This window comes from Silurus meridionalis, chromosome 2 (assembly GCF_014805685.1).
Source record: "Silurus meridionalis isolate SWU-2019-XX chromosome 2, ASM1480568v1, whole genome shotgun sequence".
In the NCBI taxonomy this organism is placed as follows: Eukaryota; Metazoa; Chordata; class Actinopteri; order Siluriformes; family Siluridae; genus Silurus; species Silurus meridionalis.
This window is the reverse complement of record NC_060885.1, coordinates 28,642,281-28,661,131: the sequence shown is the minus strand read 5'-3', so window position 1 is coordinate 28,661,131 and position 18,851 is coordinate 28,642,281. Positions and strand designations below refer to the sequence as shown.

Genomic DNA, 18,851 nt, shown 5'->3' with positions numbered 1-18,851 from the left:
AATAAAATCAATGTCACTCCCGTCATGTTGTTGTCGTTATGTTTTAATCTGACTATTTACACATAAAAAAAAAAAAATCTAAGTTGAGAACCAGCTTAACATTCTGAAAAATTATTAGAACTGTGATTAAATTAATAAAACTAATAGAATCAGATTTTAATTTCTTTGCCCTGGAATAAATGATTGTAAAATAAATAATTGTTAAATTTTTTTGGTTCCCACTATGAACCCAAACTTTACAGTTTTTTTCATGCTTGGTGCTTTATGTCTATTCTTACCCCCTTGTGCATCCTTTTTCCTTACTGCAGTAACACCCGAGGCCATCGGCTTCTTGTCCGCAGTGGGTGTCTTCGTCGTGCTGCTTACCATCCTCTTCCTTTTCATCAACAAGAAGCTGTGTTTCGCCCGGGTAGGGGGCCTGCCGTGCTTCGAGCTTCGTGGCCATCGCAAACGCAAGGAACGCTCTGGGATCCACCAGGGTCTGGGTGAGTACACAGCCATGACGTATGGGGGCACGGACTTTTTAATCAGAGTGAGGATTTGATCATGTGTAGAGACGAGGGTAGATATCATCTTTACCTAACACATTTCCACATATTTTGGGCATTTGAATGAGGGATGTTTGTATCACGGACATGACAATTTTCTGCCGATTGTTCCTTTTAGTTGCTAATATACAATATCAGTGACTTGAGTCATATAATTATTGCTCTGAGGACTTTTAAAAAGTAGACCAGTTCCTGGTTGAACGTTATCCCACTCTCATATACACGCATATCATGGAAAGACTCATTACACTCTGTGTATTTAGTGCTGTGGTATTTCTAGTTTGAGTGCCTCCCTTTGCAAACACCTACCATGTGGTCAGATCCCCACCTGCACCTGCCTGTATTCCTTCAGCTGGGAATACAAGGATATAACTTCTCAACTACATCAATAGCCTTAAAAAAGGTTTGGTCTGGTTGAGGTAAGGCATTGCCTGCAGATTGTTTTTTAAAAACAACATTTTCTGAGCTTTATTGGACTGAGGTTTCTTCAAGAACTTCAGGAAAAATGTGTTTTTCTTCTTGTCATCAACTTTCCAAGAAATTTTATACTACTCCATGATGCTACTGGAAATCAGACATTTCTTGGAGGTAGCAGAAGAAGAAGGTATTCTATAGCTCTGAACTTTTATGGACTCTTCAGGATTACAAGGATACAATAGCAGCAAAACTTTCCAGGAACATTTGGATTGGTGTGGTTGTGACATTACTACAGTAAATATTGGTTTCAACAGACAAAGTTTAGGCAGAGTAGAAGGTACGGAGTAGATCTTTCCGAACATCCGCAGACTCAGCAAGATACACATTTCGATCTATTTATCCTCAGAATGTTTTCCTATGATCGGATGATTTCAATGGCACAGGAGCATCAGTGATGTTGTCTACACTTCCAAAGTTTTGGGATTGGTGTGCTTAGTATTTGTTTTTAAAAAATAACCCTTGGTAGTGAATGTATCTTTCAGAAGATGTTTGGACTAAATATCATCCAAATGCCCAGCAACCTTTGAACTGGTTGTGACACTGCTGCTGTTACTGGGAATTGTCTTTGAAAGACATCTCGGCATGTAGAAGTATAATAGAAGGTTTTAGTTGATCTGTCTATAGATCTCTGTGTCATTGGGTTTTTCCACTATATTGGGATTACATTGATTCAACATTCATCAACATCATCAGTTTTCCAGGGACCTTTGACTTGGGGTCATGGTAGAAACTATTGGAAACCACCTTAGAAGGTAGCTCAGTTAAAGGCATGTAGATATTTTAAGAAGATCTTTAAACTAAGCATTCTTCAATATCTTGTGAGACTTTGCCCAGAGGTTTTTGAAGGAGTGTGGTTGAGTAGAGGTGTTGTGAAATATAGTTTTTGAATAGGAGCCTTTTGGACATCCCTAAATAGTGTATCAGGTGTATCTTTGAACAACAAAGAAGACCTTCCTAAAGATATCTGCACGCATCTTGCTATTAAATGTGTTCTTTGCATTGAGATTGAGGATCATTGGTTAATTAGTGATACCCAGCCTCAACTAAAATGGCCGATTCCTCTCCATCAGCGTTCTCAGTTTGGTTTTCTCAGTTCTCAGACACAGTAAAAGCCTCCTTCCTAAACCTAGGACCCAAACCAAACTCTGACTCAGAGTCTGAGGTCATAGAGGTGAACCAAACTCAGGTGGACGTTTCATCCATGAGTTCCGAGGAGAGGCTTCAGGTCATAAATGCTCAGCTGGCTTCCAGAGGTCTAATAGAGCCAATAGCAGGTCGTCTGACTCCCATTAATGAGGAAATGGAGGATGTGGAAAGCAGGCGAAGCATTGCGTCCTCACATCCACCCAGTGCTGGTGAGAACCTGCTAGTTCAGTTTTTAATACAAACATACTGAAATACCTGACTTTTCCAGGCATATGTGGTTCTTCCCCAAACTGTTACAAGCTCATGAGTGTATAGGATGTTTTTTGTATGCAGTTACATTAAAATTTCTGTTCACATGACCTAGGAGACCTAAACCTATTCCAGAATGAAATGTTGCTGTGCACAAAGCCAGCACCGTGAAGATATGCTTTACTTGATCTGGAGTGGAAGATCTCCTGCTATAGAGCCCTGACCTCAACCCTATTGAACACATTTGGGATCAATGTGAATGCTGACTGCACCCCAGGCCTCCTCACCTACATCAGTAACTGACTTAACTAACACACTTGTAGCTGTCTAAACACAAATCTCCACAAGCACATTCCAAAATCTAGTGGCACTCTTTCCCAGAAGAGTGGAGGTTATTATAAAAGCAAATGGAGACTCAATGGGATGTTCCACTAACCTTTGTCTATATAATGTACCGCTCTGTTTAGATACTTCTTAGCATTTTGGTCGCAATCTTCTGAGAACAGATTTTGTTTCAGCATTTATCACTTTAACACTTATTTATTATTATTTTTTTAATCTGTTCCTTTTTAGAATAATTGGGAAATTAGGACAGTGATGAACTGAACACATTTAAGTGAAGGATAGTATTCAGAGCTCTCTGTGTGTGTGTCTGTGTGTGTGTATTTGTTTGCATTTCTGAGTCTACGTCTAATGAGTAAACTGATATGCAGAGAGAGCAGCCGCCCTCAGAAAGTAAACAAACACACACACACACACACACACACATTAGCAGAAGGTTCAAACACTCTTCATCTGTACCAGTAATGAAGAGACATCTCACATAAAACCCATACATACAATGTGAGTCAGTTCGTTGACGTGTGCTCCTGAGCTTTACGTTAATGTGCAGGAGTGTGACTTTGAGTTTTTGTTCTTGTATAAACAAATATTCAATTGATTATTCACAGATTTTACTCTGACATATCTGAACATTTCAGGCAGTGCTCCATAAATAAGGATGTTTCTTTTCCAGCTGTTTTCTATTTTTTTTCCTTTTTGTAAACGTCATTATTTCTAGCATACTTTGCTAGCTATAAACAGTGCTAGTTCTATCTCATGCTAGCAAATTTTGCACATTGCCAGTAAATTTTCAATTCTAAGAGAAGTTCTTTACCCATGTTCTCTTGTTCCTGTTTTGCTATGTCTCTATCTTTGCCTCCATTTCCTATGATAATCTTTCTTTATGCAATAGGTTTGTGGATATTCATATTGCTTTTTGAACATCCCATAACATATTTAGTATTAAAATTTGCTACTTGAATGACTTCCACTTTTCTGGGCAGATAATCCTCTAGAGATTTGTGGAGATTAATTCCTTGGTGTTAGAAATGTGTTAGTGTTAGGAGGGTGTTAGTACAATTCAGATATTGAGGTGAGGTGAGGAGGCCTGGGGTGCAGTCAGCATTTACATTCATCCCAGAGGTGTTCAATAGGCTTGGAGCTCTACAGAAAGAGATCTTCCACTTCAAACGCATGTGAAGCATATTTTCATGGAGCTGGCTTTGTGCACAGAAGCAGTGTCATGCTGGAACAGGTTTGATCTACTTCAAGTAAAGGAACAATTTCATGCTACCATGTGCAAAAACATTCTATACAATTGTGTCTTCAACTTTGTGGGGAACGACCACATATTCTGGAGCTGGAGATGTCAGGTGTGCCAATGTCTATAAAAGTGTAATTAAAATAGCTCCATGCAGATAACAATATAGCTCCATGTTGGGATTTCATACACCAGGATACAGACTTTTTTATATATAAAATTTATAACAATGCAATGTTGTAGAACCAAATATCAACTCATACTAATGTGATATGAACAAGTATCCATGCGTGCTGTGGATGTCTCACACATCGACACACACACACACACACACACACACACACACACACACACACACACACTGTTCTAATGCAGGGTGTGTGCTGTGTGCTCTCAGAAGCCACTCCAGGTTAAATAAAGATCTCAGTTTTCACCAATCAGTCAATAACAGCTTGGTATGAGGCAGAGTTGCCATGGCAGCCGAACATGTTTGTGTGTCTTAAGGGCTGGGGGGATGCAGGGATGGGGGTAAATGAGAAGGACGAGAAGAAAACACTCAAGTGTGAGAAGGGCATAACCATGGAGACTGCTGCAGAGCAGAAAAGAGAACCGTTTCAATGCATTTTATTGGAGTGTGCGAGTTCAGTTATATTTACATTTTACATGGATGGATGTGGATGGATGGATGGATGGATGGATGGATGGATGGATGGATGGATGGATGGATGGATAAAATAATGGATAGTCTGACCAATAGATCAATGAACAGACATACAGACAGACAGACAGACAGACAGACAGACAGACAGACAGATAGATAGATAGATAGATAGATAGATAGATAGATAGATAGATAGAATATAATGCATAATGAAATTGTATTTGATGATGTTTAAAGTTTTTTTCTGATATATATTTGTGTGTAGTAAACAGTTACGGGGATGATGGTGAGATCTCCAGTTCTTCAGACAGTGAGGAGGAGATTGTGAAGCGCTTCGAGATATCAGTCTCAAGGTCTCAGAGTTTTCGCTCTGGAATCTCAGAAGTCACTACCCAGAGTGCACCAGGGCGAGAGCGCAAGTTTGAACGGCTTCTCCCTGAACAGGAGGTGAAGGAGGAGGGCAGCACTGAACCATCAGACTGTGAAGGTACACAAATAATGAAGTGGGTGTGGCTTCTTGCATTGCTAACCCACCATTCATAACAAAGCACATAGCGATGTTCAACACAAACTATATAATTATTACAGGCCATTTTAGGCAACACAGAATGAGATGCTACAAACTTGTTGGCCAATACACACAGCCAAGGAATACTGCAATAAAATTGAGAAAATGTAAAACTCTGTGTGGTGTGTCGAGCTGGTGCATTGCCCTGCGGAACCTCGGCCTCTTCCTGAATAACGTCAACAAATCTCTTTTTTTTATAACACAAGCCAAATGTTATTTCTTGGAAATTTCGGTCACGGTGGCCTTGTTTTCAATTTCCATAATGACGCAGGTCTTCGGTCGTCACGGTAACACGGTATCTTCACATTGCTGAAACGGAACATTTAGTTCTTTCAGACAGCGTTCGTTCATTATATTAAAAAAATACAAATATAAAATGCATTCAGTGGATTTCCTCACTGACATTTCTGTAATTTATAAAATTCAGTTAAATATTTTTCTGTCCTATTGAGATGAAATGTTTAATGTTGGGGAAAAGGCCAGCGCAGTCCTGAGTGGTCTGCGGTAATCAGTAATATTAACGAACGCAATATAAAATATATCTGAATCTGCTCGTTTTAATAACGTTTATGATCATTTCAGGTTTTCCTGCTCAAACACAACAGGGTAGACTAAGACTTGTTAAACAAAGGGGGAAGGGTAAAAAAATTAAGAGAAAAAAATAAGTAACAGGGCATTTAAAGTAAAAAATGTATAAAAAAAAATAGGGAGAAAAGGAAACACAAAGGGAAACTGATGTATGAAATTATATTAGAGACAATTGGATTTTTAGAATCCTAAAAATCCTCATTTCCATGCTTTATCTTTTAAATTTAGAATGAAATTTCACTTCATCACACACAAGCTTCACCATGTTGGGGGTATTTTAATGTTTTTCCTTTGTAGACGCAGAAGGACTTAGCAGAAGAAGTTTTCAAGAGCCACTCTCAGAGCAGAGGGATCCTTTAACAGAGTCACTGTTCCAAAGAGACCTTAGTGTGGCAGATGCATCATCTGTTAGGGGACGTGTGTCCTCTGTGGGCTCTCAGGGATCTGAGACACTGTCCCGGGGTCATAAAAGTCGGCAGGGAAGCTTGGGACGCCGGACTCCTTTGTCACACACAGAGATGGACATGGCAATGGATAATCCAGGTTACGATTACAATGAGGCTACAGACAGCTCGTCTACCTGGAGCCCTGAGGTACTGGAGTGTGTGTGTGTGTGTGTGTGTGTGTGTGTGTGTGTGTGTGTGTGTGTGTCTGTCTGTCTGTCTGTCTGTCTGTCTGTTGGAATGCCACACTTTTGTATATATCTGCCCTTCAGTCATTTTATAGTGTATATATTTCGGTGTCTGCTGGTCTTTCTGCCTGTCTGGTAGTCTGTCATTCTATGGTATATATCTGTGTGTCTATCAGTCTGTCTCTCTGTCTGTTTGTTTGAACAGTCTGCAGCCACAAGTGCCACGAGTACTGCATGTGTGCGAGCCTGATGGTTTTATTTTTATTTCTGTTGCTCATTTAAGTTGTCCTCTTTTTAGCAATAACACTTTTGGCAGGAAAATGAAGCAGGAGGCGTGGAAAGCGACCTGTGTGTTTTTTTGGCTGATTTGAGTCAGGCAAGCTATGCCTTTACCCGTGACTCAGCACGACTGTGTCTGTTGGTTTGTTTGTCTGTTGAAATGCTAGTACACCGTTTATGTATAACATTATGACAGGTGAAGTGAATAACACTGATTTTCTCTTCATTATGGCACCTGTTAGTGGGTGGGATTTATTATTAGGCAGCAAGTGAACATTTTGTCCTCAAAGTTATTGTGTAGGAAAAATGGGCAAGCATAAGGATTTGAGTGAGTTTGACAAATTGAGATAGGTAGATGACTGGGTCAGAGCATCTCCAAAACTGCAGCTCTTGTCGCTCTTTTTTTTTCGCTGTCTTGTAGTCTGTCATTCTATATAAGATGTATACTACAGAGTGACAGATCAACAGACAGACAAACATTTATTAAATCAAGTATAATATATATATATATATATATATATATATATATATATATATATATATATATATATATGTGTGTGTGTGTGTGTGTGTGTGTGTGTGTGTGTGTGTGTGTGTGTGTGTATATATATATATATATATATATATATATATATATATATATATATATATATATATATATATATATGTGTGTGTGTGTGTGTGTGTGTGTGTGTGTGTGTGTATCTGTTTGTGTGTCTCTTTGCTTTTATGTCTGTCTGTCACTCTGTCTCTTATTCACTTTCTGTCTCTGTGCTTGCTCTTTGTTCAGTCTGATGTACAAACTGAATTATGGTGTAACAGAATGATGTGTATGAATAGTCATGAGTTTGGTGATTTATCATAATTACTGATCCTGAATATTCACAAGTCATCATGCGTCAAATATGCTGTCTGTGCTCTTCTCACACTGTTGAGCTCTGGGTTTGTGTGAGTGAGTGAGAAAATTCTGGTTTCGCACAACAGGAGTTGAAGCACATTGCAATGTAAGCATCACGCCATGTACAGTTTACTTCTTGCTTTGCCCCTCAAGCATAAGAGTACACTCTTCTCACTCTTGCCAAACCAGTTCTTTGCCCACTTGACTTCATGCCTACATGAGAGGAAACCCTATCCAACCCTGCGCACCCAACTATAAACTCTGCCCAACCCTGCCAACATGAGAGTAAACCGCACCCACCCTTGCACACATGCCTTCATAAGAGTAAAATATTTTTAATTATGCTCCCATAGGATTAAATTCCGCCCATTCCTGTCAATATGTGAGTAATGCCCTTTCACATCCCGCCCACACAAGAGCAAACCCCAACTACCCTGCCTATATGAGAGTAAGAACCGCCCATTAAGGCACACACAAGAATAAACTCTGCCCATCAATGACAACATGAGAGTAAAATCCCATTACTTCTGTCTACATAAGTAAAACCTGCCCACTAGAGTAAAATCTGCCCACTAATGCCATCATGGGAGTAAAACCCAATCCCTTCTGACTATATAAGAGGAAAACCCACCTACTCCAGCCTACAGGAGCATTAAACCCAATAACTTCTGTCTACAAGGTGGTATCAAAAAGTTTCAAGACTAATGGTGCTGACTGGCGCTATTATGACCATGTGCATTACCGCGTATGCATTTTTGTGAAATTCTGCATGAAACTGGGCAAATTTGCCACAGAGAGGTTTGACAAAACATATGTTTGACATACGGTGATGCTGTAATGCGTCGGTCTAGGTGTTTTAAGTGGCAGAACATTGCTGGAAAACGATGAGAGATCGCTGGGGGCGCTGTATTGCAAGGGACTATTGTAAAGGTGATAGTGTGTTAACATAGATGAATAAAGTACTTTCTTGTAAACAGAGTTAGTCTCAAAACTTTTTGATACCACCTCATACATAGGAGTAAAGCCTGCATACTGCTTTCCACAAGAGCAAAACCCACCCACTCCTGCCCACACAAGAGTGACCTCTGTCCACTCCTGCCTACATGATAGTTAAACCCAGTCACTCCTGCCCATATGAGAGTAAAGACTGCCTGCTCCTGTCCAAAAGAGAATAAAAACCACCCACTCCAATGATATTTTATGGGTTTAAAAAGAGCACAGCTCTAGTTTTGGTGACAGCATGTCTAATGATCTATAAACGTAAATTAAACTTCTCCATGCCCCTGACCTCTTTAACCATATGGTGGACAACTTGAATGTTCTTTGGTGCAGTTTTGTATCATTTGGCTCCCAGTCAGAGTGTAAATGAAACTTCCTCTTCTTCCATCTGTTCAAAGCTGAAACACTCACTGTATGTGTGTGTGTGTGTGTGTGTGTGTGTGTGTGTGTGTGTCATTAGGAGCAAGCTCTGTGTTTGTATTTGTGTGTTTCCATCTGCTCCAATCTAAGAAATACAATCTGTGTATAACTCTTTTTTCATTTGTGTTGAATTTTTTGTTTATTTTCTCATTAGCATGAACGTGCGGCCAGCGTAATCTCAGAGCCCCACCCCCCAAGCACAACACCCCGCCTGCCAATCTCCAAATGTGGTGACCTAGTGATTGTTCTCAGTTACCGTCCTGACTCCTCTAAGCTTCTGGTCACCGTAGTGAAGTCGCTGGACATCCCGGATAAAGCGCGGAGCGGCATGGACACATGGCAGGTGCGCGTGGTGCTGTTGCCAGGAAAACGTCAACGTTACAAGACCGCCGTGCAGAGGGGCTCGACTCCACGGTTTGAGGAGACATTCCGCTTCACAAGACTCGATGCCTCTGAGTTGAAGACGTCGGCTCTGCGCTTCCGCCTGTACGCCATAGGCAAGATGAACCGAGAGAAGATGATGGGAGAAACCATCTACTCGCTCAACAAACTCAACACCGAAAGACACGAGGTCACGCTCGTCCTGGAACCTCGCAGCAACCTGAAGGTGTGTGAGTGGACGTGTTTGTATACAATACGTGTATTGGTTTAATTCCGATAATACTCACACATACATCTGAGTACACACACACACACACACACACACACACATTTATGTCTCTTTCTATGTAGGCTTTGGACTCTGAGCTGTGTGTGAGTGCTCCTCCTGACAGCACCTCCTCCAACCAGTCTCTCTCTCACGGTGGAATTCCTGAGTTGCTGCTTGGTCTGGCCTACAACCCCACCACAGGTCGCCTCTCAGTTGAGGTCATCAAAGGGAGCCACTTTCGCAACCTGGCACTCAACCGACCCCCTGGTATATATACACACACACATGGAAGAAAAACATATTGCAGTGGTTTTAATACTTCAACACATCTCAAAAAGTTGGGACAGGGTCATGTTTACCACGGTGTAGCAACGTGTCTTCTGTCCGTTTACATCTGAAAACTGAGACCAGTTGCTAAACTTTTGGAGAGAAATTCTGTCCCATATGTGTCTGATATAGGATTATAGCTACTCGACAGTTCTGGATGTCCTTTGTTGTGTTTTCTGTTTCATGATGCACCAAATGTTTTTAGATGGTGAAAGGTCTAGACTGCAGGCAGGCCAGTCTACTACAAAGTTATGCTACTGTAATTGATGCAGTATGCAGTTAGTATTGTCTTGCTTAAATAATCAAGGCCTTCCCTGAAAAAAGACATTTTCTGGAGGGATTTGTAAAACCTGTATATACTGTTCAGATTTCATGAGCCTTTCCAAATGTGCAAGGTGATGGTATTTGATGGTATGCACTCCCATACTATCAGAGATGTGGCTTTTTAGACTGAGCACTGATAACAAGCCAGATAGTCCCTCTCCACTTTAGTCTGGAGGACAGGCATCCAGTATTGATTTTCGCCCTTGTCCCTGCAGATTCCTTCAAACTTTGATGATATTATGTACTGTAAATGACTGTTAACTGTTTTTCAATTTTATGTAAGGAGCATTATTCTAAAGAATAATGTGTTTAGAGAGAACTGTGCAGACACAGATTTGTAAAACCCATCTTTGCATCTCATCATGTTAACTCTATTGTGTGTTGGTTCTGATGCCACCAAATACATTTTTCGTAGATACGTACGCAAAGCTGACTCTGCTCAACTCCATGGGTCAGGAGATCTCCCGGTGCAAGACGTCGGTGCGCCGCGGACATCCTAACCCGGTGTTCAAGGAGACGTTCGTCTTCCAAGTGGCGCTGTTCCAGCTCTCTGATGTCACCCTCATGGTGGCCGTTTACAACCGCCGCAACATGAAGCGCAAGGAGATGATCGGCTGGCTGGCACTGGGCCAGAACAGTAGTGGCGAGGAGGAGTCGCTTCACTGGCAGGACATGAAGGAGAGCAGCAACCAGCAGGTGTGCAGGTGGCACGCTCTCCTCGAGGCGTAGACGAACAGGACAGATGGAGGAAGCTGATGACAGGAATCCAACAGCATCAGCAGGGTTGGGCTTAAAATGGTGACAGCAATGAGATCATACGAAACAGAACAAATAACAAAATCCCATTAGCAAAGGAAACAAATATGCAGGGGAGATTTGATGGTCGTGGTGTAAGATTGGACAGATGATATAAAGCAAAAGAAATACACACCTTCATTCCTTACATGTCATGTAAACCACACTGCAAGAATGGGGTTAAATATTAACAGGCACACAGAAGCATTGTTCTCAAAAATATCTTTCTAACAAAAGAGAAGGATTATTTCTTTTATTATTATCATTAAATAATCCAATTTGAAAAGATTTGGACCATAAACATGCACAGATGCACTATGTACAAACTTCAGGGTGCATCACATGTAGTTAAAAAAATTGAATTGAATTGAAATAAGAATGATCATTTCTCATTAAATGTACAGTACACTGCTGGTTCTGGTATCATGGTCACTGCAGTCACTCCACTTATTACCTCTTCTGAGTAAGCATTTTATAAAAAAAAAAAAACAGAAACATTACAAACAACAATCATAAAGCACATAATTGTAAGTATAATAGTACAAAACAAATACATTCATCTGGACATCTTCAGGTTACTGGCCTATGAAAGATAGTGTAGTGGGAAAGGAAAATGTTTTCTGAGAGAGAGAGAGAGAGAGAGAGAGAGAGAGAGAGAGAGAGAATTGAGAGATGATAAGCTGGTGGTAATGGATTTCCATTAAATGTTGTTATAAGGTAAAGGCTAAAGTCGAGCAAGAGGAAGATATCATTAGAAGACCATGAGACAAAAATGCATATGGTGATGGAAAGACTGCAATTCTATTTTTGCACATTTGCCAGTTGCACTTTACAATGAATCTCCTGTTGTATAATGGTTTCTCCACAACATTAGACAACTACCACCACACTAGATCTATTATTTCCCCATAACATTAGACACCACCAGGCTAGATCCATAATTTACCTACAAAATTACACCAATACCAACAGGGTAGATCTATGATTTTAAGATATCGATGCCAAATTTTGACTTTGTATCATCTTAATTTTATAATACCCAAAATCATGTTCACTTGTATTTTTATTATTTTATTCACAAACCCTAGGGTTGATTCTGCAACAAACACAGATCTCAAATCTCAACACATTTTAGAAATGAAAACCTGTTTTGAATTCAGTAGTGTGGAATGTGAAGTTTTTTCTGTTCCTTTTCTTTTATATATAATTTGCAGGCAAAAAATACAGGCCTGCAAAAAATGGATTTTTTAAATAGGGTTTATATAATTCTTTTTCACACCAGTGTTATTCTTTTAGTCTCTTGTTCTCAACCAACCTGTAATTTCTTTCAAACGTTACTTACAAAGGCCTGGGTGCTCAAGGTCATGTATGAGCTAGAAAAAAATTAACTTACCTAGCAACCCATAGCAACCACATTCCTGTATCTTTTCAGAATTCATATTGCAGAGGAAACAGAGATGTACCGAGGTTTATAGTGAAGTTATCAAATGAAACAAAAAAGTATTTATATAATGATAATAGTAATATTTAATAACAAGCTGTTGCTCAGTAACCCTTCAACAGACACAAGCCCAACCTTGATGATTCAGTTGGATTGCTAGTATCAGAGATGACTTTAAAGGAAGATTCTGATTCAGTGCTTGATAAGAAAATTCTGCTAAAATATGCAACATACTTCAACTTGATGTCTCCTGATGTTTCCTGAAGTTTCAACAAAGCATGAATTCACACAGTGTGTGCATCAACCCATGCTTTATTCTCAAAGACTGAACTTTTAGGACAACCAGAATCATCTCCTTTACATGGTTTACATTATCAGTCCTTTTCATCTCCAGGAAGTGATGTCACAGCTCAGCTCAACTTGGAGTGCTTGCTCCGCCATTATCGCTGCTCGAGCGCTCGTGATTGCGTGAAAGGAAGCGTAATTATATGCCTCTGATGAACTCAGTCTAGCTTGGGGCTTTTGAGCGGAGGATGCTGTTGCTGGATGTGTTGTGGAAAAAACATCTGTATCTTAGTAGACAAGTGATGATGATGTTTTATACGGTGTGTTCATTAGTTGTTAAAGAATGAAATCAGGAAATGCCCAGGATGTAGTAAGATTAATGCACAACAAGCCAAATAACGATATTGTCCATTGGGGTAATGAGGAATCACAGCACTATTTTTAAATCATATTCTCGATTCTAATTGGTCAGAAGGAATTGATGTATTTTCTCTAACAGTGGCTATGATAAATATTTTATTTTAGCATGTATGGAAGGAGTCTTTAGTGTCAGAGCTAAGAAAGAGCACAAAAATGAAAGAAAGGCTTGTAAGGGAATGACTCTTTACAGCTACTATAATGTAAGTGACAGCATTAGCTACCTTCAACAGCATTATACCAAGTGCAATATGTTGTTGCTAAGAGTAATGACTTCTGGGTATGATATTAAAGGGTAAAAATAACCAAACAACTTAGTATTCAGTACAATATCATGTGTATTATGATGCCTTTGAAGCTGTAATGTCACACGGGGTTGTACAACTTAAACCTTAAACACCATGAATTTGTTGTATTGTAGCTTTGGAACGTCACAGTATATAAGCCGAGGTCGTTTTTTAGAGATGAAAATCATGTAAAAGTGTTTACATTTCACATACTGTCCATTGTCCAGCCCTTTGTCTCGGATAAACTGCATGTCTGGAATTTACAGAGGCTCAAACCCCTTATGTTGTCTGTGACGAGCTGAAATATATTTGAATATAACGCATGTTTCGCTCTGTACGTGAATATGAAGTGCCTGATGACGTGTTACATCTGCATGCAGTGTGCGGATGGATAGAGAAGTTAGAATTTAGACTCTACAGCGTTATGGAGACGCATGTAAACGTGTGTGTGTAAATCGTGTGTTCCAATGTTTTTGTATTTAATAATATATTTTTGTCTATCAGTAAACTTGTAGTTACACATTCTTTTGTTAGTTTTTATGTGCATTGTTAATGCTGTACCTGCATGTGTTTCTTTACATTACTCGTGTGTGTGTGTGTGTGTGTGTGTGTGTGTGTGTGTGTGTGTGTGTGTTCTTATATGTTTGGGTTTACATACACTATGTGTCAGAAGTTTGGACACACCTTCTCCTTCTGTGTTTTTTCTTAATTTTTGACATTGTACATTAATACTGAAGACATCCAAACCATTAAAGAACACATAGAATTGTTTAACAGACAAAAAAGTGTTAAACATCCCAATATATTTTTAAAAGAAGTCTAAAAAGTAGCCACGTTTTGCTTCAAAGACAGCTTTGCACACTGCGTTCTCTCAATCAGCCTCATGAGTTAATCACCAGCACAAGACAACTGATGGTCTTAACTCTAAAGCGCATTAAGAAGGCGAGAAATGTCACAGATGAACTCTTGAAAAGGCTCACCTGTGATCTAAAAACCATTTGTGCCTGCCTTTGTGTGTATGAATGTATGTGTGTGTATTCTTTTTTATATGTATTGAATGTGTGTGTTTTCTTTTTAAATGTATTGAAAATGAATTTGTATGTGTGTGCGTGTACACGGAGCCTAGCAGCAGCACGTGAGAGAGTGGTGAGAAAAATAAAAGCCTGGAGCTTGCCTGATGTGGCGTCATCGCTGCCTAGTGACTCGTTGCCCAGCGACAGCGAAACAGCTGTTGCAGTGAGAGCCAATGAGGAGGCGGCGAGAGGCGCGTGCCCTCGCTTTGTGTTAGAAAACGGGGAGATGGGGGGGTTATTATAGAGTGTTATTTAAAAGTGATCATACACGCTTACATACATACACACACACACACACACACACACTTGCATCAGGACCAGGGACAGGAGCGGAGTATTAAAGCGTGTACATCCGGGAGACTTGAGTGATAATGAGCCACTGAGCTGGAGAGAAGAGTGGGAGCTGATTTCTGGCTTTTCCTCCTGCATCTTAATGATCAATGGTAAGCTTCACTGCTGTGATCATTTCTATCTTTTCCTCTTAGAATATTCATTGCACACGTTCAGTTGCTTGGTTTGCATGCATTGCATGGATGTGCCTGGTCTTAAAGTGTACCTTATCACTGATTTCATTCACACTGTACGCGTTAATGCATTCAAACTTCATGAAAATACCAAAGAAAATGTTCATAACACAGGAAAATCACTTTTAGGATCAAAATGTCTAACAGCATGGCGTTGACTTGCCGACTTCACTCATAGATCCATCCCATTTCACACATGAATTTGCCAAAACAAATATAATTTCCCCAAACTTTACATTGCATATTGGTCTCTTTCACCCCACACATGATGTTTTCCACTGTTCACTTGACACATCCTTAACACTGAATCTTTACCAGTAATATAGAAATAAAGCTTTAAGATTTCTTTTAAAATTTTGACTCTATTGATCCCATTTTTTAACAATCACACTGAATACAGACATAATATCATATGAAAAAATTCTGCTGCACTGTGTTTGGCACTTGAAATTGGATCTGTTGAAAAACCCCATTATTTAAAGTTAATTCTGATCTCAGTGACCATTTTTAGGTAAGCATTGTTGTCTTTTGTTGGGTTTAAAATCTGCTGAATCAGGTAGGGGCGTACGTTTGAAACGCATGCTGTAATAGAAGATAATACAGATTTTAGGCTTTATAACCGTACACAGGTCATAATAGTGTAAATCTGTGAATTCTAAAAGGGTAAGAAGGTATATATTTGTTTCTGTGTACTATTATTGCAATATATACTATTGTTCCGGGTCAAAAAACACTAACATAATTTCTTATAGTAGATCACGTTAAGGGGTGATTGATTGCAAAAATGTATACTACAATGTGCACCGATCAGGAATATCATTATAATATTATAGCATTATGATTGGTGAGTGAATAACACTAATTATCTCTTCATCATGGCACTTGCTAGTGGGTGGGATATATTAGGAAGCAAGTGAACATTTTGTCCTCAAAGTTGCTGTGTTCAAGCAGGAAAATCTGGCAAGCGTATAGAAGTTTGACAAATTGTGATGGCTAGATGACCGGGTGAGAGCATCTCCAAAACTGCAGCTCTTCTGGGGTGTTCTTGGTTTGCAGTGGTCAGTATCTATCAAAAGTGGTCCAAGGAAGGAACAGTGGTGAACTGGCAACCAAGGCTCATTGATACACTTAGGGAGTGGTCATGGGTGGCAAAGGCACATTGGTGCACGTAGTGAGCGAAGGCTGGTCCGGGGGGTCCAATCCATCAGAGGAGCACCTGTAGCTCAAATTGCTGAAAATGTTAATGGTGTTAATGCTCGACAGGTCAGGACTGTTTTGGTAGCAAAAGTCGGACCAACACAGTATTAAGCAGGTGGTCATAATGTTATGCCTGATCCGTGTAGTACTACAGTGTAATGGCCTAAAATGTTTTTAGAAAATGGTATTTGTACAGTTGTATTAATGTATTATGTATTGTATTATGTTTTAAGACATCGTTTGATCTGATGTGACACGTAATTCTTTTCGGATCGGCTTGATTCGTCTTGACGCCCACCTCTGGATGGAGCTCTCTTGAATATGAGACCACTCTGTGCAACTGGTGGAATGGTTCCACATAAACAGCTTGTTGACATTTTGTCGCTTGTTTCAGTTATGAACGTGTATTTATATTTCTCTCTGTAAGCCTGTTTTTGACACTGACACCTCTTTGCATTACTGATCAAAAACCCTCATCTGTGTCTCTCCTGATTTCTTCACAGGACTTGGAGGGTGTGTGTGTGTTAGTTACAGGAAGGATGCTCAGGTGAACACGGCCGTCGTTACAAAGGTGTGTGTGTTTGCTTGTCGCACATGTTCCACAAACCTCTGGTGCCAACATGGCGCCTGCTTATACACACCTCATTAGTGGCACTGTTACAAAACACAAGATAATAGATGTTCAGTAATCCCTGAAGTGCCAGGACACACTTCCTTATACACACACATGCATATATATACACATTTATATATACATATATACATATGTATATATTCAAATATACACACCCAGACACACACAGTATCTCAAAAAAGTGAGTACATCTCTCACAGTTCAGCAACCATTTTATTATTTGTTTTTAAGGGAAAATATTATAGAAATTGAACTTGGATATATTTCAGAGCAGTCAATGTGCAGCTTGTATAGACGTACAGATTTACTGACCTCTAAAAATAACTCAACATACAGCCATTATTGTATAAATAAGTGGCAAAAGTGAAAAGTATAAACTGTGTCCAAAGTGTCAATATTTTGTGTAAGCACCATTGTTAACTAGCGCAGCCTTAATCCTCCAGGGCATGGAATTTATCAGAGGGGCACAGGTTGTTGCTAGGATCCTCTTCCACTCCTCCATAATGATATCAGGGAGCTGCTGGATGTTAAACACATGGCACTTCTTCATCTTGAGGTTCTCCATCGCTTGAGGATGCCCCACAGGTGCTCAATAGGGTTCAGGTCTGGAGACATGACCACTCCATCGCCGTCAGCTTCAACTAATTCAGCATGGAGTTGTCATCTTGTTGGTGTGTTTGGGGTCGTTATTATGTTGGAAAACTGCTGTTCTGCCCAGTTCTTGAAGGAAAGGGCATCATGTTCTACTTCAGAATGTCACATTACATATTGGAATCCATGATACCCTCAGTGGCCACTGTACTGTTACTCAGTTTCAGGGTGTTACCTTCAGAGTCCTTTGCCATGAAGTGCCATGAACATCCAGTGGTCAGTATAAGAGAATTGTACTCAAAGCACCAACATTTTACTGCTTTAATACAAGATACACAAATTTGTATGGTCCTGTCAAGCAGACAATAACATGAACATGATGAATAGAACATGTGGTTTTGTACGGTTACACAATGTACAGCTGTTATCACCTAGGGGTGCTCACTTTGTTGCCAGATATTCTGACAATAATGACTGTATGTTGAGTTATTTTAGAGGACAGTAAATCTGTACTTCTATACAAGCTGCACACTGACTTCTCTCTCTCTCTCTCTCTCTCTCTCTCTCTCTCTCTCTCTCTCTCTATATATATATATATATATATATATATATATATATATATATATATATATATATATATATAATACATACCAATTCATTTTATATTCTATGTTTATTCCCAGTGTTTAGGACCTTCCCAGTGAGCGTGCCCTTTTTGATCAACGACGTCGAAAGTCGCCTACTTCAAGAGAAAGTATGCGGAAGAGGAGGATGTCCAGGGAAGCCTACATGGATATTTACAAAAAGTGAGCGCACCCATTCATCCACATTTGTTTCTCCCTCTCTAAATGCTCTCGTTTACAATGAGGACATACAGAGTGTATAATTTAAGGCATGGATATCTAAAATGCAATGTGCTTACCTTTCTTTCTCTCTTTACCTCCCACCAATTTGTCCATTTCTTTTCTTTTACCTTTCATTTATTCTCGTTACATGACTTCTCACATCGTATTGTTTTTCTCACTTTCTGATTGCTTCTTTTTCTTTCCTGGCTTTCACTCCATCACATGATCTCCCTTTTCCCTCAATTGATCTCTTTCTGTTTTTGTTTTTCATTTGCTGCTTTTAAATTTCCCTTTTCCTGTCCTGCCTGTCTCTCTTACCTCTATTTCTCTATGTTTCTCTGTCTTTCTCGCATTCCCTATTTGTCGTTAATGCTTTATTTCTTTCTCTACCTGTTGCTCACCCTTAATTCCATTGA

The 18,851-nt window shown here is 39.7% G+C and overlaps 1 protein-coding gene across 4 annotated transcripts in view; it reads left to right on the top strand.

Annotated features, from left to right (window-relative positions):
• Window positions 1-14,074, top strand: part of syt16 (synaptotagmin XVI) — a 26,806-nt gene extending 12,732 nt beyond the window's left edge. For 2 of the 4 annotated variants that reach the window (XM_046868949.1, XM_046868941.1), the window contains exons 2-7: window positions 309-485; window positions 4,929-5,150; window positions 6,117-6,412; window positions 9,201-9,653; window positions 9,779-9,962; window positions 10,762-14,074. In XM_046868949.1, the coding sequence (XP_046724905.1) occupies window positions 309-485; window positions 4,929-5,150; window positions 6,117-6,412; window positions 9,201-9,653; window positions 9,779-9,962; window positions 10,762-11,075 (1,646 nt within the window). In that variant the 3' untranslated portion in view covers window positions 11,076-14,074. Of the gene's footprint in view, window positions 1-308; window positions 486-868; window positions 2,381-4,928; window positions 5,151-6,116; window positions 6,413-9,200; window positions 9,654-9,778; window positions 9,963-10,761 lie in introns of those variants that run through there. The other 2 variants (XM_046868933.1, XM_046868957.1) reach the window with 2 other exon arrangements.
• The last annotated feature ends 4,777 nt before the right edge of the window (window positions 14,075-18,851 follow it).